Source organism: Lynx canadensis, chromosome B2 (assembly GCF_007474595.2).
Source record: "Lynx canadensis isolate LIC74 chromosome B2, mLynCan4.pri.v2, whole genome shotgun sequence".
In the NCBI taxonomy this organism is placed as follows: Eukaryota; Metazoa; Chordata; class Mammalia; order Carnivora; family Felidae; genus Lynx; species Lynx canadensis.
This window is the reverse complement of record NC_044307.1, coordinates 123,681,418-123,703,852: the sequence shown is the minus strand read 5'-3', so window position 1 is coordinate 123,703,852 and position 22,435 is coordinate 123,681,418. Positions and strand designations below refer to the sequence as shown.

The 22,435-nt window shown below is 40.3% G+C and overlaps 1 protein-coding gene across 8 annotated transcripts in view; it reads left to right on the top strand.

Moving 5' to 3' along the window:
• Nucleotides 1-22,435, top strand: part of MAP7 (microtubule associated protein 7) — a 176,157-nt gene that overhangs the window by 136,517 nt on the left and 17,205 nt on the right. For 4 of the 8 annotated variants that reach the window (XM_030316425.1, XM_030316424.2, XM_030316422.2 and 1 more), the window contains exons 6-11: nucleotides 2,112-2,222; nucleotides 7,780-7,893; nucleotides 12,649-12,800; nucleotides 18,408-18,523; nucleotides 18,858-19,141; nucleotides 21,081-21,312. In XM_030316425.1, the coding sequence (XP_030172285.1) occupies nucleotides 2,112-2,222; nucleotides 7,780-7,893; nucleotides 12,649-12,800; nucleotides 18,408-18,523; nucleotides 18,858-19,141; nucleotides 21,081-21,312 (1,009 nt within the window). The remainder of the gene's footprint in view (nucleotides 1-2,111; nucleotides 2,223-7,779; nucleotides 7,894-12,648; nucleotides 12,801-18,407; nucleotides 18,524-18,857; nucleotides 19,142-21,080; nucleotides 21,313-22,435) is intronic. The other 4 variants (XM_032593255.1, XM_030316423.2, XM_030316428.2 and 1 more) reach the window with 3 other exon arrangements.

Sequence of the window (22,435 nt, the reverse complement as noted above, 5' to 3'; positions counted from 1 at the left end):
TTTTTTTTTTAAGTATTTATTTATTTATTTATTTATTTATTTATTTATTTATTTTAAGAGAGACAGAGACAGCACAAGTGGAGAGGGGCAGAGAGAGAAAGAAGAGAGGGCATCCCAAGCAGGCTCCATGCCGTCAGCACAGAGCCCAGCATGGGGCTCGAACTCACAAACCGTGAGATCCTGACCTGAGCCGAAATCGAGTCAGATGATTAACCGACTAAGCCACCCAGGCACCCCAAAACTGATTCTTAATAAATCCTTCCGTGAATTTGTATTTTGTTCAGGGAGAAAAAGAAACGATGAGAAATTTTTATTGTATTAAGTAATATAATTCTCATTAGATTAAGTAATACAATCAATACATGTGACCCCTCCATTATTTTAACCATGCAGAGTAGGCCTCCAATTAGGCACACTGTCCCTCAACTAAAGCTTAACACATAAAACAATATCAGAAAATGAATTGCTTGATCCACCTAGAAATGACTTTGATCATTCCTTATACCCCTGGATCTTACATTTTATCATTTAGATGTTCCTTTTGATATTTTATCCTAAATCTTCAGGATTGCCCTAAGAGCCTATCAGTTAAGTGTAAATTTACGTCACAGAAACAATGTTTGGGTTTGTTTGTTTTATAATGAAGTTGCTTCAACCATACCAATGTGTCCCAGTAGAGATAGGAATGTCTGATGTTGGGGGAAGCCTTGTTTATCCGTACATTATAAACAATGGCCAAAATGATTATTCTGTGGAGAGAAGTTTACTGTAAAGTTCTGACTACCAGTGTTAGACCCGTGAGAACTGGGTTTTAAAGGCATCTACCTAAAGAATATTTTTGTTTGTTTTTAGTTTTAGAAGAAGCTAACAATAGAAAAATAAAACAAAATATGGCAACACCTTTTCTACCTTTGGCTATCACAAGTCAGAACACCTACTTGCCCTCCTAAATAAATACAATGACATTTTAGACTTTTGTTCTGTGCACTTTTATTCAGGGAATGTGATTTATTCTAATGAGCATGGTTATAATTTGGTTCCGCAGACAACAAACAACAGACAACAAACTGTTGTCCAACAGACAACAAACTAACAGCCTATTTTATATGGCTATTATTCTCTTCTGACTTGACCTTTAAGAATTACTCTAAAATTACTGACCTGAAGGATGAACAGTATCACTAATAAAGTTAAAGAGAAAGAATGCTAATTTTCTTTATATATTGCTGTCAGTTTTGTTGGGCAAGTTTGTGGACTGATTCTACATTTGTAAACTGCACTAGACTCTGTGTAACGGGCATAGAGGTGTGGTTATTCATAGACTTTTTAAAAAGAAATGCTGTAGCAGCCATCCTTTCCATACCCAGAGTATTTCTTTTTCTTTTTAAAGTTTATTTATTTTGTCAGAGAGAGAGAGTGGGGGAAGGGCAGAGAGAGAGGGAGGGAGAGAATCCCATGCAGGCTCCACAGTGTCAGCACAGAGCCTGATGTGGGGCTCGATCGCATCAACCATGAGATCATGACCTGAGCCGCAATCAAGAGTCAGGTGCTTAACTGACTGAACCACCCAGGCGCCCCTTTCTTTCTTTTTAATCTGTTTTTCTGTAACGAACATTAACACCCTAGGTAAAGTAACTCTACAAGCAGAGGTATCAGCAAATGCATAGAACCTGGTATTCCTCTTTTTTTTCTAGTGTTTACATTCTGTTTTACCAGCCCTCTTACTACCCCCTTGTTCCTACTTGGGAAAATTATGAGGGCATCCACTTTTACAATCCTCTCTTTGTTTTCCAGTCTGCCTCCATTAGTTTAGTTCCCCTCCACTGGCCTGCCTTTGATCCTCATCTGTCTGTTGTACTATAGCAATATGCTTGAATTTTCCTGGCTGACAAACTGGTGTGCTAAACGTTTATTTTATCCTATGAGAAAAATAATTTTATTTCTGGCCTTTAAGTTACCTTTAAGACATCCACTTAGAAAACTGTGCTGTTATGTAAGATCTAGTGATAGAGCTGAAAGCATCCAATCCTAGTTTTTCCTTCCATCAGTGAACTAGGAAATTGCAATCCTGCATGCTGGCTGTCAATTAGCATTATCTCCATTTGTTTTAGATCCAGACAGGCGGTCAGTTTCCACCATGAATCTTTCGAAACATGTCGATCCCGTCATTAGCAAGCGGCTCTCCTCTTCATCTGCAACTTTACTAAATTCTCCAGATAGAGGTACAGTCAAAAGGAAAACAAAACAAAAAAAAAAGTGTTCTGTTATTTACTTAATGCTTCTTTTTTTTTTTCTGGATGTTTACAGCTAAAAATCAGCATCTGAAGTTGCTTTCCCTACGTTTCTTAAATAGGAAGAACAAAACTTCAGAATAAAAAAGCAGTAAGCGGCTGAGCAGCATTTCCCTTGCGACAAGAACCTTGCTCATGTTAGAACTTGGCTGAATGGTTGCATTTAGCAGTGATGAAAGCGGTGCTTCTCAACTTTTTAGTAAATGAGTTTACAGCTCCAGAAATCACCCACTTATCCACCAACATGCAAATAATCTTTGTTATGAACACTTACTTTACTTCAATCATACTGTCTTTGACTTTTCATCTGTACTTTGGGAATTCCAAGCTTTGACTTTCTAAAAAATCTTCTTAAATGATTCATGTTGGTAGATTTCATTTTACTGTTTGAGTTCTCATTTAACAAAACCTTACTGCATTTCTTGTGTGTGTGTGATTGGTTTTTGGTGTCCATTCATTTTGCTCTTAAGGGATTTGGCCTGACTTCAAGAATATATCCTCATTGAAGTTTCCTAAAACTTTTAATAATCGTATCCCTCCAATTAATGTTTTATTTGAATTTTGAGTTTTATTCGTCCCATGGATTTACAGTACATGAATTTTGAGTTATTTATGAAATTAAAGTTTTATTTTGCATATTTATATGTCATAGAAGGAAAAAATCAAGTTTTTAAGATCAGCTTCGGTTTTACAGAACTAAGATTTTAAATTAGAAAACCAAAGAATTGTTGTGCAATATGAAAACATATACTCTTTAAAAGTAACAAAATCGTGGTTATTTTTGAATGTTTTATTAAGAAACTGGGAAACGTTCAGTCTTTAAAAAGAATGCAATGTGTGCATGTTCTGTGTGTATGAGTATTCATATATTTTGTATTGTATAAAAGTTGTGTCATTGTAATGTACAATATTATACCTGTTGTTATTTTATAACTAATAACTACTCTCTTAAAGCAGTAAATGTTTGAGTAACTTCCTATTCTTGCCTTTTAACCTGCACCATTCCTCTTTTTTTTTAACTAATTTGCTCAACTATTAACTAAATGATAACTAGTAAATGATGATGATTAACTAAATCATTGATATTAGACATGTAGTCAAATTAGGGGCCTTTTAGATGTTAGAGAAAAGTATTATGAACTAAAACTCCTTTCATAAATAGGCCTTATTTTCAAACCCATCCCCTTAGTATAAAATATAGCATGTGAATGCTGTTCTTACAATTGTCTACTCATCTTTTCTTTGGATTTGGTCACTTACTCAGCACTTTAATGTGTCAACCCATGTCTAAGACAAACTGCAATTGGGATTTTACAGTGCTTTGATGTCAAACCTTGCTTACTGCCTCCTACAGTTTCACAGCTGAAATTGGGGTAGATGAGCGATAAACCAAACAGTACATCCTACCACACTTCTGTGGGATGACAATGATCTTTCAACTAGCAAGATGTTTTATAGATTCTGCGTGATAGTATCTAATTGGATATGCTTTTTTTTAATTTTTTTTAATGTTTGTTTATTTTTGAGAGAGAGAGAGAGCAAGCATACGTGCGGGGGAGGGGCAGAGAGAAAGGGGAACAGAGGATCCGAAGCAAGCTCTATGCTGACAGCAGAGAGCCTGATGGCAGGGCTTGAGTTCACGACCTGTGAGATCATGACCTGAGCCAAAGTCGGACGCTTAACCAACTGAGCCACCCAGGTGCCCCTGATTGGATATTCTTTTTTTTTTTTTTTAATGTTTACTAATTTTATTTATTTTTGGGGAGCGGAGTGAGTGGGGAATGGGCAGAGAGATGGGGAGACACAGAACCCGAAGCAGGCTCCAGGCTCTGAGCCATCGGCACAGAGCCCTGCGCGGGGCTTGAACTCACAAACCGCGAGATCATGACCTGAGCCAAAGTCGGACCCTTAACCGAGCCACCCAGGCGCCCCTGCATCCTCTGTTCTTACCCCCATGGGTGGTGCCCTTCCTTAGATCGACTCTAACTGTATGTGTGCTTTTTTAGGTGAGGTTAAGGATCAGGGAAAGTTCAATAGCCAGTTCATAGCGAAGGCCAAGAAACTGCCCCTTGAATCACGCACGGGGCCCATCAAATTGAATCCTAAGCTGAACTTAACAGAATCAGAGGGAAAGCACTAAATTTGGGGATTCTGCTTCTCTGGCCCCTTGTCAGAAGAATTGTGACCCAGTTCCTGGGTCTAATAGGCAAGGTCAAGGTTGGCCAGGAAGGAGGATTCAGTTCATCCAGGAACTTCCATATGGTCCACGAAACAATTTTTTTTTTCTTTTTTTTAAGTTAGACAAATCCTCAGGGCAGTGAGGAGCCTAGGCCTTTTAATGAGAATAGAAATTCTTCTGAATTTGAACTTTTTTAATTTAAAATTTCAGTAATTTCATTAATTTGCTTTTCTGCTATTTTTAAAAGTTGGTGTTATGCTTTATTACCAAGTTAGGAAGCATTCTTATCAAATTATTAAATTAGAAGCTTTTACAGACAAATCCGGTAAAGGGAATATACCATTACTAGATTGTCTGAGCTTTCTCAACCCTATAGCACAGGGCTTAAGGCTGATATTAAATTGAGGTTCTGGTGCTATCAGGGTTCAGCTGGAACGCTCCACTGGTTACTAAAAATACTGAAATGTTTCCATACCATTTGGTGTAAATATCCACTTCCTCAAGCGGTGCTTCCCCAGGTCCTCCAGAGCTAATGCATGGCATCCATTAGCTCTGTGCCTGTGCCCTACCTGTTTTTAAATATTTTTATTATCACACTTGAATATTGTGTCATATAGACTGATAAAATGACCTGAGTTAAAGGAAACCTCTAATTACCAAAGATCTTTTTTAATTGCTGCAATAGAGGGATTTTTGCCACTGGAGATTTTTGCATTAAAAATGTGTTTCTTCATATTCTTAAGCTACCTACTTAACCAGTTTTTTTTTCCCCCTCAAGAAAGAATAGGGAGTTTCAAAAAAGCAAGAAATGAAGTTGCCTACTGTTTGATTAGAATTAGTCCATACATTTTTCCTTAGAATCTAGATCGCAGGGCATGGTGGTAGACCTGAAGCTGAATTCTGTCCACAGGCATCTTCTGTTTGACTGGAGTAGGGTGTTTTGTTCTTTAAGTTGAATCCATTGCCATCATCCTAAAAATGGAATATATCAAGTAACATTTAGGTTTCCTACTTCTAATGAAATATCAGGATGTGGCAACACTTGCCTGATTTTTGCATGACACTCGTCTCAAACTGAACAATGATTTCCTGCTTATGGAAGAAGGTGGCAGTGCAAATACCTCTAATGTTCATGTGCCTCCCCTGGTCCACGTGGTCTATAATAGGAATTGTCAATATCTCCTTTTTAAGTGCTTAAGTAGGATCAATACTATAGAGTTGTTTCACAAGAATTAATATCTCTTCCTTCATCTTAAAATCAGGCCCTGCTAGGTGAAAAAAAAAAAAAAACAATAAACAATAAACTAACTCCTGTCCTAACCTTTATTAAAAAGTCGTCTTATGGAAGACATCTATCTCTATCTTGTTCAGGGCATAGTAATGAATGCAGAGGAAGGGGAAACATGTTTCTTCTGGCAAAAGCTTTCATTCACGGTGTCAGAGCTATAAAACAAATTTCTTCAGATTTGCTTTAAACACAAGTCAGAGAAGGTTTTTAATCTTCCTTTGAGGCAAATTCTTTGGTTGATGCTTTAAAGTCTCACAGAAATAAAGTTAATGAACTTCTTAATCCAGGGGGAAAGAAAAGAGCTGTCTTTTCAATGATAAACCATCTCTGCAATTCTAAGCCAGCCCTCCTACAGAGTTTATCAGGGAAAGGAAGCATTCCTCTCTTCCCTTTCTCATCTCCTTGAAAATATAGTTCTTTTGAAGATTTTCATGTATCCTCATCACCTTTCCCAGTGGTTTTATTCTGTGAATGTATTCCACTTTTAGTTTGCTTTAAATTCTGTGACTGATGCCCACATGCACACTGCCGTAGTATAGTATGTAACAGCACTTATTCCCTTATGTGTTCTACTTTGTAGCTATTTCTATATTATATGTGCAATTGTACGTATACAACATATAACATCTATATTATCCTTTTATTTGTGTCTATCAGATAAGATTCAATTTAACTATGAAGACTCTCCTAATAACAAAATCTAATAAACAGTTCACTAATTCTTAAATTCACCATAGCCTTGATCAAAATAGCTTCTTTTTAAAAATAAAGTCAGGAACTTAAGATGCTTTTTGGAGGTTGGTAATTCCTTTCAAGTAGGAGAAGATATTTTTTATAACAACATTTAACATCAGATAACTTCTGTTTAACTAAAACTAATTTTCTAGAATTTAGATGCCATTTCTTGAAAATTCAACATATAAAAGGTTATTAAAAAAAAAGTCACTCCAGAGACAACAGGATGTACACCTGCTGTTTATGGTACCAAACAGAAGTGGCCTTGTCAGGTTTAGACAGTTTTAAAGATTTTTGTAAGTGACTTGGAGTGTATTCTAAAATAGAGACAGATGATCACTTCAGTGATATTTGCAGGATTTTGCCAGCTTCTTTCCTGATATTTTTGGAAAGTAGCTTCTATATTTTCATGGGCCACCACTCAAAGCTAACAATATAAGCAAAATAGTTAATTTATGATTAGCACGTATATCCTGACAGTGGTCTTGCCAACCAAGCCCCAGTACAATTTGAGACTATATTTCATTGCGTTCTTCTAAATTTATTTTCTGGAGCCTTCCCACACCCACTGGTAATTTCCAACATTGAGCTTATATTGGCTTTTGGCTTTTCTGTTTAATTTTATCTTGCTTCAGGTTTACCCTCATTCTCTGCCAAAATGTTTATGTTGTTGCCAAACAGGGACCTGAAAGAACCTGGCTTGCTGAATGGAAAAGTCAAAAGGAAATCCCACACAGAACTTTGCCTGGGTCCTCTTTCATTTTATTATGTTTCATTTCTCCCAAGTGCCGAAGCCGCAGTTCATGACATCTGGCAGAATGTCATGGAGACCCTTTCTGTCTTTATTGATACAGAAATGCAGTCTTTCATTAGCTGCCAAAGCCTCTGTTGGAGTTGATTGTTCAGGGTACTTAGGAAGCCCTTGGGTTGACGTGTGTGCCTTCAGCCCACTGCCCATCCTGATGAGGGCCGATAGGTACGACTACATCCCAAACCCGTGGTCGACATGCTATTTCTGTTTTGTTTGTTACTTGTTCGTTCCTAAAGGAGGGTGGTTAGCAAACTCTGCATCCATAACACTAACATCTTGAAGAAAGGCAGCATTATGGAATAGCTCCTCCTTTGGGCAGAGTTCCTGTCTCCCGGTCTCTCTGCCGACTGTCCTCCCTGGAGAGCCTCGTCTCTCCAAGGCCTGGCACGTGGAAGCCATAAGTATGATGTTCTTGTGCACTCTCCTGCCCCTGGAAAGAATTCCTCTAACATCTTGCTTATGTGGTGACGTTTAGCTCGCCGCCTGCAGCTCAGCCCATGGGAGAGCAGCGTTGTTAACAGACTGCTGACGCCCACACATGCGTTCCTGGCCAGAAGCAAAAGCGCGGCTGCCTTGTCTGGAGACCCAGGTAAAACTGTTCGAGGTGCAACTTTCTTGGTGAGGTCAAGTCCTCTTTCGGAAGCACATCTGAGCCTCCAGTATTCATCATAATCACGTCTCCGTCTTTCCCAGTGTGTTTGCTTCTCTCTCCTTGGGTGCAGTGGCTTTGAAAATGTCTGCCGGTGTTGGTTTCGCGGCCCTGGTATTGTTCCCTCCTTAGCATCCACCTAAGCATCTTACCTGGACCCCAGATGCCAGGCAAACCAAGGGTGTCCCTCCTTGTGATGAGATGGCTTCAGATGCTTCTGTGTGTTTGTGACATCACCAGAAAGACCTATCCCTTTCCCACCGTTCTTTCTGCCCCTGCATCTGAGCACATAATCAGAAGTAGACATAATTTAATACTTATATATTGACTGAGGAATAAAATCAGAGCCCAAGTCAATTTAAGCGAGAGTTTCATGATGTGGCTGTGGGCGAGCTACTTCCCCTCCCTGTGCCAGTCTTTCTATGTAATCTAGGAATTAGTACCCTCTCAAATGTCTAAGAGTTGTTGGGAAGGCTAATTATAGTGTTCTCATTTGTTGCATACTTTGAAAATATGGAGAATGTGCCAAACACTGGTTATTGTAATTAGTTATAACTCCTCTACGTTTTTGAAATGCAAAGCATGCCCAAATAAGCCAATTAGTTTAATGAGAAGTTAGTAGAGAGCCGATATCTCGTTGCAAAGAAAGATACGTATTTGGCTTTTGGCAACATCTCTTTCATAGTGAGCCAGTTTGGTTTTTCCCAAATATCTGTGGGCACAGTTGGTAGGTCTCCATAACCCGTCTACCAGCCCTTGTCTTTGGCACTTAGGAAATTACACAGCCTCTTCATAAAGTTCCCTTTAAAAATATTTTGCCTCCGCAAGTCTCTTTGTGATCATTAACCCTCTTTACAAATAATTCTTGGTGGTTTTATGATTTTTTTTTCCATCCATGGCGCCCCAGTGAGCTGATAGCAACCCTAATTCTCACAGTACCCGCCAGGAGGCGGTCAAAAATCAAGTAGACATTCCTACCACCTGCGTGTGGAAACCAAGTGCACAGATTATAAGTGACTTCTGCCAGAGCCACTTAGAATTCTAATTGGTGATTGGGTCTTAAACATGCTTATCCAACCTCCATCCTCGGCGCCCTGGAGTAATGCTCTGTGTGCAGTGTGTGTTCAATTAGCTGGACCACAGTGTTCTGTGTTTTCTGCAAAAGAACTGTCCTGTCAGCTGTCACGTCACATCTGAGATTTTTTTCTGGAGCAAAATGTACAGCTTATTTCAAGATCGTTTATTTTCTGCCTATGAGTGTCATGCTTCTACGCAAGTCATGAAAGTTTTTCCGTATGTCCAGCTAATTGGGGAACCTTTAAAATTGCTTTCATTCCTGTTTCATAGGATCTAAATAGTTTAGGGCTCTCATGCTTTGGAATCTCCACACTGTATGTAGCTTCATGCTAACTGCCTGCCTCACAGCTGAAAAAGTGTCTGTCTTTGCAGTTTCTGTCACCACTAACTTGTGTCAATTCTCTCGCTCCCCCTCCAGTGTTGTCCAATGCCATTTCCTCATTTTCCACCCCCCCCCCCTTCCCACCTTCCTTCTTCATTGTTACACTCAGTCAGGGTGCTTTTTACCTGCTAACTGGCTGTTCTTTGCCACTTTCCCATTCTCCTTTTCCACAAATTTTGATACATTTCTGTAATTTACTTTAGTGTGAAGCAATGCATAGACCTTCAGTTGAGTTGCTGGTCTTATTAACACATTCCTTAGATCATTGTTACCTGTTAGTTGAATTGATACGGCCTATATTTAATGACCCAAAACTGTTGTCTTTAAATTTTTTTCCCATTTGAAATTATGTATATAAACATCGCTTGTGTTTCTCTTGTCAAAAACACTTTATCCATCGCTTTCATTTTGCCACCTGCTCTCCTCAACTATTCTTTCCATTTTACCGCCATGCCTTGAGTTCATCATATATCCCATTGCCATTGGCGAGAGGATGACCTACATCAGACCAGGGTTACGTGGCAGATGAAGACAGCCACCCTTTCTCCTAGAATGTTTGGGGATTGCAAACTCCCAGAACAGGCAATAAGAGCACTTGAAATTTGGAAGTCTCCTACCTCTTATTTGTGGCCACTGGTCTGGGTTGACTTCACCATGCCCATTTTTAAAAAATACACGGAAAATACCTGTGATTATTAGAGCTCAGGATGAAATGAGTTGATACATATAAAACATTTAGAGTAGTACCTACACATAGTGGTGCTCGATAAATGTTATCATGTTTCTATTTGGTAATTTTTCAATTCTCTCTGCTGCACTCTAACCACTTGTACTGCATTATCTTTTCTCTGCACCTTTTCATACAGCTCATTTAGAAACTCTTGAATAAACAAGATTAATGCACACTTGTTACCAAAAGTAAGAGGAAGTAGAGATACTGTGGAAGACTTTCTGGTAGACACTCCAGACAAGAATTTTTGTGTTTATTGAGACTACTTTGGGATACAGAGGGCACTCTGGGAAAATAAAAATAACAGCTATATATTATTGCCCTTACTCTTCGGAAGGGCAAGATACATTTTTTTTTTTTTAAGACAATTAATTGATTTAAAGGTTTCAGGATTTTCAATGGTTGCTGTTCGGAACAATGAATTCCATGAAACATAATATTCTTAGAATTTACAGTGTTTATTTTAGCCAGGCGATGTTCCTTGAACAATTAAATTTGAGGAATTCTGTACAAGCTACACTAGATAGATTTGAGGGTATTTTCTCCCTTTGCTCAGTATTACCTCACTGCTAGAATAAAGAATGAACAGAAAGGCATGATGAGCTTGGCTTACACCCATGATCATCTCAGGAAATGCCCCCTGAAGTTATTTTCCACTGGAAAATAGATACCCCCCGAAGTTATTTTCCACTGGAGGAAAATGATACCATATTTCTGTGCTGCTTTTTTCCTGTCAGACCCCTGGCCTCAACAGGGCTGTTGTCTAGGGTTTCTTGATCCTTGAGGGAGGTAAATGACCTCTGGCCGTGCCCCCCCGGCAGTATGTGCCTCTCCTGGTCCGTAATCTCACGGAGGTGCTCTGTGCCAGGATGTTATTCTTTAAATGCGTTTGATTGGCTTGGAAGAGTTTTGCATTAATTAACTCTTCATTGTCTGGGAAATGCAAATGCTTTTTTGTGGGACTTGACCGAATGGTTATGTTCAGTTTTCCCTGTGATCACAACAAGCCAAATGAGACAAGGTTCTCCTTTCTCACAATAAAGGCATCTTCCTTCATCATTAAGGTCTGAAGCCAAGCTTTATGTCAGTCCCAGGTAAGATAAACATATTCTTTTAAGGACAACAGGGGAGGGGGGGTGGTTGCAAAGTGTTTTAGTTTATCCTGAAGAAATAGAGTTCTGTTTTCAGAGGATTGGAAAACAGAATGCAGTGTCTAGTTTATTCCCAGCCTTGACCATTCAGTGATAACCAGAAGATACTACAAATCATGTAATGACAGAGCACATGAATAGATAAGCCATCTGATCAACTTTCTGTCTGTAGATAAGTAACAAGTATTTCTTGTCTCTATAATTCCAAAATTCCCAACTTTTGAGTTTTTAATTTATTAATAAATACTATTATACATAGCTGAAATAATGGTCTTTTTAAAGGTTTGCTACAATGGCTTTAAGTGGGTAAAGTCATTTTATAACATCATCCAAACACCTAGTATTCTCCTCAGAAGTCATGTTTAATTGTCTTACTCTTTTGCTGGAGAACAGGATTTCTCAGTGAGATCTGAAAACGAACCTTGGAACCTTAGTACCCACACTTTGGATACCTATGTAGTGTTCTATGAATTTCCTTAAACCCATTGTTCCTCAGAATCATGTGATTCATGACAGTGTCCCTGTGAATGTGAATGGTCAGAAACTATGTGATTTTCAAAACCTTTATCAACCTGAGTAAAACTGTAAAAGCTATTCATGACTCAACTTTATTTTTGGCAATTCTAACATGTTTATGTTCTATTCATCATTTTAAATGATTACATCCCACTTCTGCATAAATTCTACTGCTTGTTATACACCATCAAATGCCTTGGCTTTTGGGAAAACCCATCAGCTATGCATCTGATTTGCCTGTAAATAGACAACACATTTACAAAATTTGTTTCTGGGAATTATTAGTTATCTTTGTGACCAGTCTTAACTCCTGGTAAGACTTGGTCACTTAACATTATAAAAATTCTTTCCACCGGCTGTTGAACTTCACCCTGGAAATAGCTGGAATGTCTCTTGCTTGCCTGCTTGCTTGTTTCCTGTCTTTCCACCTTTTGTTCCATCTTAAAGCTAATTGGGAAAAATCTAATTGTAAACAGTCCTTATATAAAAGTTATCTGTCACTATTGTAGCATTTTAGCAGAACCATTATTTCATAGGAAGATAAGGCCATTGCTTTCTATATGAGATTACATCTGTGTCTTTAATCGGTGTCTAAATAGCCAAATAGCTTATACAGTCTAGATTTTTCACTTGGACATGGCTTCTCTTTGGACACACTGTAAACTGATAGGACTGTCAGGAGAGTTGAATATGAAGGCTCTGGACACCTTTAGGTAATAACATCTTCTCCCTACTTTTCTTTCTACCTCTGCTTTGCTCCTTTTCCTGAACCTGCTTTTGGCTTTCCTTCACCTGCTCCTCTGGCACTCTTGTGTGTAAAACAATCACCTGCACCCTAGTTATCCCCATTTGTCCTCGTTCAGCATCTTGCAGCCCCATCAACATCATGCCCTACAAAGCTGCACACTCTAGAAATCTGACGGATCGACCCAAATTCTTGGTAACACCGCCAGAGGGCTCTGCGCGAAGGAGGACTGTTCATGGCACAGTGGTGAGTAGCCGTTGGGAACAGCCAGGCATGTCTGTGCGGAGTGGACACCACCCTGAGGTGCGGTGTGGGTGTTGGAGTGGGAGGTGCCCACCCCTGGGCAGTGGTGTCCCCACGCTTTCTCTCCACTTGGGAGTTTTGTTCCCCCTAAAAACGTGAACTTGAAGATGAAAACCATTCTTTGTCTAAGTTTGTGCGAGTGGCCGTAGTAGCACACGGGTGCCTCCATGCAAACCAGTGCAATGCCAGGACATTTTGACATTCCTGAAAGTAAGAAACCCTTTGATGGAGGTCAAAGGGCCTGGGCCCCTGCCTCTGCATGTGATTAAGCCCCCATATCCAGAAGCTGGCTGAACTCTCAGTGTGCTTCACCAAAAAGCAAAATAAAGAATTTTTGTCTGCCTAGCTCATCCCTCCCTGTCAAGGCCCAGATCTGAAAATACAGTGACAAAAGTATTTTGAAGACACTAGTGATTTGCTAAGTAACTAATCCTTGAAAGGCCACTGGGCTGTGTTACAGACTCTTGTTTTGCAAGTGAAGAATATAATTTGTACTTGGCATTACTGGCAAGGTGGCTGAGCTGACCTTAATGTTCACCTCTAATTAATTTCATGCCATAAATGCAATGAGGTAACTTGTTTGTCTCCATGCATCTTTCTTCCTCAAACTCTGTGCTATTTAGTATCCGTTGAAAGGAGCAGACATTGTTGTGTGGTCTTCAGTGATTGTACTGTAGTCTTGAAGGACTCCCCAGTCAACCGGAAGACCTCGTTGCCTCTCTCCCATAGTAATACCATGAACTGCTTAATGAAAGGCTGAACGATTTTTTTAAAATCTTGAACTTCCCAGAGCAGTTCAGATTTATAAAGCTGATGGACACTTAAAAGGATTTTGTATAGCTGTTTGAGGATAATTTGAGGCTTGTGAGAGCTCGATGGCTTTGCCTACGGGCTGTTTTCTTTCAAGCCCCAGGCTTTCAGGAATCAGTGTTTAATTCATGATTGAGTCAGACTTCCAGCCCTACAAGCTAAAGGTGAAACTACCTTTGATGTCTGGGTAGTTTTTCATCCTTAGCGCATTGGTGCTTCAGAGTGCCTAGCTGTGGATAAAAAGCAATAGTTGGGGTGAACAGCTTGGCCCCCAAAGGTTGAGTACTTATTGGAGAGGGAAAAGTACTTACCAAAGGAAAAATACCTTGCTGCGGATAAAAACACAACATAATACACCAGGAGGGGAGGATGAGAGCTGACCCTTGGCCAACAGATTAAATGAGAGGGATTTGTCATCACATGATCCAGAAACTCTACTTTCTCACCCATTTTTTATTTTTTTTAACGCCTTCCTCTTTCTATATTTGACTTACTGGTTGTCTTTTCATCTCTTTACGACCAAATGTTTAGGCAAATACCTATTTCCGGAAAGTGACTCACAAGTCACTTTTGCCCCAGAGCTGTACTGTGGAATTCATTTGAGCAACCAGCAGCAGTTGGTCATGGAAGCACTTGAAAAGTGGCTAGTGAGAATGACAAAGAATTTTAAATTTAATTTCCTTTTTAAAAATGTTTAATTACAGTAAAAAAAAATACATATAACAAAATCTACTGTCTTAACCGTTTCTAAGTGTACATTTCAGTAATATTACGTATATTTTTCAGAACTTATTAAATCTTGAAAAACTGAAACTATGCCCACTAAGGAACAACTCCCCATTTTCTCCTCTCCCAATCCCTGGTAACCCACCATTTCAGTTTCTGTTTCTTTGAATTTGACTAGTGTAGATACCTCACACGAATGGAATCATATAGTATTTATCTTTTTGTGACTGGTTTATTTCACTTTGCATAATGTCCATCCATGTTGTAGCATGTGACAGGATTTCTGTCCTTAAGGCTAATAAAACTGCATTGTATGTATGTATGCATATACACAAACACACGCATATACACCACATTTTGCTAATCCATTCATCTGCTGATGAACATTTGAGTTGCTTCTGCCTCTTGACTACTATGAATAGCACAGCTATATATGTGGGTAATAGATCTCTTTCAAGACCCTGCCTCCAGTTGTTCTGGATATATACCCAGAAGTGGGATTGCTGGATTTTGTGGTCATTCTATTTCTAATATTTTGCCCTACTGCCATATTGTTTTCCATAGCAATGCCCCATTTAACTTACGTTCCCCCAACAATATAGACGGGTTCCGGTTCTTCCACATCTTCACCAACACTTGTTATTTTCTTGTGAAAATCATAATGGTGTGAGGTGCTATCTCACTGTGGTTTTGATTTGCATTTCCCTAACAATCAGTGATACTGAGCATCTTTCTATGTGCTTGTTGACCATTCACATATCTTTTTTTGGAGAAATATCTACTTAAGTCCTTTGCTCATCTTTTATTCTTATTCTTTAATTTGTTTAATCTTTATTTTTTGTTGTTGTTGTTGAGTTGTAGGATATTTACATATTCTGGATATTACATGTTCTGGATATTAATCTCTTTTCAGATATATGATTTGCAAATATTTCTCTTTCTGTAGGTTACCTTATTACTCTGTTGATTGTATGTATCCTTTGATGCACAGGAGTTTTTAAGTTTGATGTTGTCCCATTTGTCTCTTTTTGCTTTTGTGGCCTTTTGGTACCATATCCAAGAAATCATTACCAAAAACAATGTCACGAAGCTTCCTCAACTTTCTTGCAGGAATTTTACAATTTTAAGTTTTACATTTAGGTCTTTAATCCATTTGGAGTTAGTTTTTGTATATGGTGTGAGGTAGAGTCCAACTACATTCTTTTGCATGTAGATACCCAGTTTTCTCAACACCGTTTGTTGAAGGGACTATCTTTTCCCCACTGAGTGGTCTTGGCACCCTTATCAAGGATCCTCTGACCATATACACAAGGATTTATTTCTGGGCTATTTCATTGGCCCATATGCTTATCTTTATGCCAGTACCGCACTGTTTTGATTATGTTTTGAAATCAAAAGTACAAGACCTCCGACTTTGTTCTCCTTTTCAAGAATGTCTTATCTACTCAGGGTACCTTGAGGTTCCATATGAATTTAGGATTAATTTTTCTATTTCTGCAAAAACAACATTGGATTTTGATAGGGATTGCATTGACTCTGTAGTTGCTTTCGGGCAGTGTTGACATTTTAACAATAAGTCTGTCTTCTATCTAGTCTGTGAACATAGACTGTCTTCCCATTTTGTCTTCTTTCATTTCTTTTGTTTTGCAGTGTACAAGTCTTCTGCCTTCTTGGTTAAGTTTATTCCTAAGTATTTAATTCTTTTTGATGCTGTTACAAATAGAACTGTTTTCATAATTTTATTTTCAATTTTATTTAATTTTAGTTAATTTAGACCTCAATTCAAATAGCCAAACGTGGCTAGTATATTGGACAGCATGGATGTTGATTACTTCAGTCATCACAGAAAGTTCTATTGGACTTCAGTCTGCTTTGGAGTATTTGTCTGTATTATCTCTCTTGAAAGTTATTTGTATTCTAAACCTAACTCTAATTGGAAAATGAAAGTCTTTGTCCTGCTGGGAAACTTGCCAGCACCATTGACATGGGCACCTTGCTGTGCCTTCCACCTTAGTGTAGCCTTGTGGAAATTATTAACAGGGAAGATTATTGTATAGACCGTTGGCTACTAACTCATATCAGGACGAGGATAAGGAATGCCTTTACACGTGTGGTCCCCAAATAGGTGATTGGGTGCCAGACCAATGAAAAGACATCTAAAAGAACTAAGAGAGTAAAAGCATCTACCTGCCTGAGAGGATGTTATCTTAAGTATGGGGCATTTTTCTAAACTGCTCTTTCCCTGTTTCCCCTACCCCTTTAAGGTGGTCAGTTTTAGGAAAGAAAGAATTGATTCAATGCCACTTTAAAAAAAGAAGACTTTTTTTTTTATGCAAAAAGAAGGATTATACAGATCTTTGTAGGTTCATTCCCTCAATGCCTGTCTTAAGACCCAGATGATGAAATTCATCCGTGTATCCCCCGCATCACGAGCTACACTTCCGGACTTATTTTCCCATTCAGATCTCTCCTTAATTTGACTTCAACCACATTAAAATGTTTCCAGAAAAAGGAAAAAGCTACTTGAGGTGCATAACCCCAGCTTCTCTTGGGAAGAGCCCCAGGCCTTCCACTCTGGCACTGATATTCCCAAGGCATAATTGCCACCCTCTATCCCTTCCAGAAGGGTCCCATGTGCTGGCTGACACTTTTGTGCCCAAGGACTACAGCTGCTCTCTGAGCCCTCACCTCCCACCTTCTGGGACCAGAAATGGGGGCAAAGGATGGTCATGCAGCCACAAGTGATATAGAGCTGGCACACATCTTGTAAAACTTTTTCCTGCCCCAGTCTTCATTTGTTTTATTTAGAAATCCCAGGAAGACATTGAGTATTATTTGATACTCATGTTTTTCCCCCACCTACAGCCCAGTCAAGCAACTAGAATGCTTCTAAGGAAAGTGGAGAGGAGCAATTAGAAGGGACACTGAAGGGAAACAAACGTGGGAAAGGAAGGAAGAGGGGACTTGATGCTTGTACCGGGCAGAAAGAAGAGAAGGTACACTACCAGCTTCTTGGCCCTGCGGCTAGATAAGATAAAGTTCTGTCCCTTTCCTTGGGCTCTCACAGTCTGCTTTCCTGCAAGGATCCTAACAGAGTTAAGGACTGACAGGTGCTTGCACAGGTGTATCCAGTGAGTATCCATTCCCAGGCCAGAACATTGTTGGCAAGTTTCAGATACTTAGAATTAGTCTTTCTTGCTCTGTGCTTTTTTGTTGTTTTGTTTTGTTTTGTTTTGGTCTTTTTGTCTTGGCTGACTATACATTATCGGAACACTCTGGGTTTCCCTTTGCTCATTTCGAGTTAGAAAAGGTATCACTCTCTGGCTGAATTTATAGGATGCAGCTAGAAAAGGGATGATGTTTTGACCCACTCTGCCATTTCAATTTTATCCTTAAAGAAGATTAAAAATAGCTAGAATTCTTCACCTGGAACATAACTTTTCCTTCAAGAGCAAGAGGACATTAGGTGAGAAAGGACTTATTTATGTAGTATCAGTATAAAGGGGAAAATATATTAATGTCTGATGTAGCAGACAGGTATTATTTAAAAAAAAAAAAAAGACTGCAGTTATGTCCATGTTCCAAGGTGGAAAAAAAAAAGAAAAAAAATGCTAAAGAATTAAAAGAGGGGGGAGAAGGGAATGGAAGTGATGTTAATTTTGACATTTGTGTGGTTTGAACCAGACAGTGAGAGATTTTGCCCCAGCTGATTTTAGGCACAAAGTATATATAGGTGGTTTCTAAGAGTATAAGTGTGTATTTTTTTAAACAACTATAACTCCAGATCAGACATCCAGAGCTTTATTATTAGTGTCAGATTGTGTTAATTCAGTTGACAATATTCAGTGTTAAGCTAACAAGGGCTTTTTGTGGGAGTGGAATGGGTATAAATGACAAAAGTTGGAAAATTTCCAAGAAGTCACTCAATGGGTTGTGGCTCCACTATTGAATACTGTGAATGGGATTGTCCCACTCCTATAGCAAAATCTAATTATTGTGTTTCTCTGAACTTAGGGCTATAAAAGAGACAGAGAGAGAGAAAACCTCCCGTTCCAACCCACGTGTGGCATTCGGAGGGCTCTGTCTCCATCTCATCCCAAAGTAAGATCACCAGGGCCCTCCCGACTTTGGTAAGCGAAATTTAAGAAGCTGGCTGGGTTGTTCCATGTTGAAGAATTTGTAGCCTCTGTTCTCTGAAAGGAAACTATTCTTTCCACGCTGTTTGGCATTGACGTCAGGAATAATATTTTTTCCTTGGAGGAAAAGAAAAAGAAAACAGGAAAGAGTCTAGAGTGAATATTTTTGTGTTTGCTACATAAAAAGCAAATACACGCAGCTAAATATCTTCGTTTCTTTTCCTTATTGGTGTTCTAGTACTATCATGGGGTAGAAGTGTGAGGAAAGGAAGATTCGGGAAAGCCTACTCTGATGTCTCCCGTTCTCTTGCCACTGTTTGTCACCCAGGCTTCCATCCAAGTCCTTTCCTCATCTGCCTGGCACACCCAGACCAGCCTCCTCCTTGCCTCCCGGATCAGTCAAAGCTACCCCTGCCCAGGTCCGGCCCCCATCCCCTGGCAACATCCGCCCTGTCAAGAGAGAAGTCAGAGTGGAATCTGAGAGAAAAGAACCCGAGAAGGAACCCCAGAAAGTTGCCAGTGAGCCATCACTTAAGGGCAGAGCACCTTTAGTGAAGGTGGAAGAAGCCACAGTTGAAGAGGGGACACCTGTCGAACCAGAGGCTGCTCCTGGTAAGATTCAGCTGACTTGTGATGGAGTGTGGGTTGCTTGCTCTTACTGGGGACTTGGAAATTTTATTGAGGTTAATTTTGCGAACTTTTCCTAAGTGTGATTTTGTTTTACATACAAAGAATCATCCAATCAAAATCCTATTTTTGGAGCCATAGTATATTAATTCAGGTAGAGTTTATGACTCCTTTTATTGGCTGAATCCAGTGTTTCACAGAATGTGGTGTTCAGACCACCTGCATCAGGATCGTTTGTATTCGTTATCTATTGCTGTGTAACAAATTTTGCTAAAACTATGCAGCTTCTAACAGCAGTTACTATGTCATGTCACACAGATTCTTGGATCAGGAGTTTGGAAGCAGCTTAGCTGGGTTGTTGGCAGGTGGTGCATACACATGGCTGAGCTCCATTTCATGACACATGAACCTGGGTTACTTGATATCCTTACAGTCCATCCGCTGGACTTCCTGGCTTTCCCCAGAGAGCACGATCTGAGAGAGAGCATCACGAGGAAGCCACACCTTTTGTGCCTAGTCTCAGAAGTCCTACACACAGAAGTCACAATTTCGGTCATCTTCTCTTCATTAGAAGCAAGTCACTAGGTTCAACTTACACTCAAGGGAAGGGTGTGAGTTCCACCTTTTAGAAGGAAGATCTTACGGAAATATTTTTGATCCACGATTTCTATGATGTTTTAATGTACAGAGCCCTGGTCCTACCTCAGACCTACTGAATCCAAGTATATGTTAGATCCAGGGAGTCAGAAAGACACTGAGCTTAGCCATCAATTCCGGTGCAGGATTGCCAGACAAAATACAGAATGGCCAGTTTTCCTGTGCCTACGGGAGTTTCAGGACCACTGGCTAGCCTCTATGCTTGACAGAATTTGTTTCAGAAGACCCAATGGATCTCCTCTCTACCAGGCGAAACCAGACACTATCTAGAATTTAAAAATCACCTAGAACTGGGAATTCAGTATTTCTTGTTGAAAATTGTCTTCGTTCAAAAGTTTCCTCCTTAAGACTTAATCTGAAGGTAGGTGGTAGGAGCAAAGAAAGAATAGATGACTCAAGACAGGCAACAGTGTCGTTAGACAATGGAAGAGTCCAGTATTTGTTTGCATGGAAAGGGGTAGAAGAGAAAGGCCAAAAAGTGCCCTGAGGACAAAGAAAAAGTGTGTAGGGGCAGAAGGAGATAGGTGAATCTTGAGAGGAGGGTCTAGAATGCTAGAGATCATATCTCACAGCAGGTGCATCTGCGTGGACTCCCTCCCGGATCAGCTCTCTCGGCCGTTTCCTGAATCTGAATAAGGCCATGGGACTTATGCTCCATCCTGGCATCAGGACAGACAGTGGAGCCCCAAATGTATGGGAACACTAGCACTGGCTCCTGAAGAGGCCTATGGCTCCTCCTACCTCAGACCTGGAGACAGCTATGGGTAGACAAAAGGGACCTCTTCGTCAGGTGTCATCTTCCCAGCCTGAATCTGGGCTCGTGGCAGAGACGCTGAGGAAACTCATAGAAAGGCTTTAGTCCTCTAGTAATGAATAGTCACTAAGAGAAGGAATCTTTTTAATGTAACGAAAGGCAAATGGAAGATCTCATCTTTTTGCTCAGGGTATAACTTCCCACAGAGCCTAACATGAGGCTCTCTACCGAGTACACACTCGATACATGTTGTTAACTGATGAACTTGTATAAAAATAGGACTTGGTGACAGAGCATCAGCCCTGTAGGATGGCTCACTTACACATGCACCTTTTTGTTATGTTGCTTGGTTACAAACAGAATACGGTGAAACCATGAGAACACACGATAATAAACATTCCCTTTTCTTTTACAATGATGAATTCTAGGCCTGGGGTGTGGGGAATGCTAGTTTTTGTTTTGTTCTTTGGGTTTTGTTTCCAGTTGGTTTTCTCGTTGTACCTGTTTGTACAGCTGCTTCAGCCCCAGCCGTGGCCCCCTCGGCCCCCGCTCCAGCGCCGGTCCCAGCCCCAGCCTCAGCCCCAGCCTCGCCATCCACTGTGACTGCTTGCGCTTCTCCCAAGACCTCTGCGGGCACCACCGACCCAGAAGAGGCCACGAGGCTGCTAGCTGAGAAGAGGCGGCTGGCCCGGGAGCAGAGAGAGAAGGAGGAAAGGGAGAAGAGGGAGAGGGAAGAGCTGGAAAGGTAAAGCGGTGACCGTGCTCAATGAGCGGTGACCTCCTAGGGATACCTGGGATTAAGTCTTCCGTCTGAGAGACACGAGAGGTGGTGGCAGTCATGATGGTGAATGGATTAGCTGCTTCACAATCGTGTCTCTGACCGCTAAGTGATTTTTTTTTTTTTAAATCACATTTTCTTATTATACTGACAGTGCCACAACACTGATGGGGAAAGGCTTCAAGGAAAAAAATCTGTCCATCATCTTACCAGTTTTCAATAATTGGAAGAGTGGATTTGAGATCATCCTTTCCAGTCTCTGAACAGTGTGCAGGTTTATAAACGTACATAAGTATGTACACACAGACATCTATTTACATAATTCTAAGCACAGTGGAGGTACAACTGTGCACTCTGATTTTTTTTTTACTGAACATATTTCTGATCTCCATATTTCCTTATTATCTTCCTAATTATCGTTTTAAAGCTGCATAGTAAGAGTTCATGGTTTCTTCTAGATAGAACTCTCAGAGTAGCTGGGTGAGACAGTTAAGTGTCCACATGATTGCCTGCTAGTTTGCTGGAGGGACAGTTTGCTTAGTTGGCCTCCTCCTGTGGCTAAAAAAAACCAATGTCAATGCAAATTGTTCTTCAAATAAGCACAACAGCACCTTGGGGGCCTGGGGGGGGGGTGGGGAGGACCACAGCCCCTGTGCTGACAGAGATCTTGGACGTTCCCTACCCTTGATCCCAACAGGACTCTTCTTACATGGTCCACCTTCCTCCTGCCCTGTAACGGAACATTATAACCTTTATTTATTTACAAAGCTTTCCTTGCGGGGAGGGGGTCGAATTCATTACTAAAATGTCTCGTTAGTGGATTAAACAAGTCTCGGCCTTTAAGGATAATTAAGTTGCACGGACTTCCACAAACAAGCGCTCCTCGAAATACTAGTGGTCTCGTTTTCCTTCTGTTTACTACAAGGCCACATGAGGCCGGAAAGATGAAGCATGGAGGGTGGCTTCACGTTTTGACCACGAACCACGCTGAGCGTCCCCAGTGGAGATTCCCCCCCTCCCCCAGCCCTCGGAACAGACTGCCCCTGCTGGAGCCACAAACCCGAGCCTCTGTCCAGGGAGCCCCCCTCGC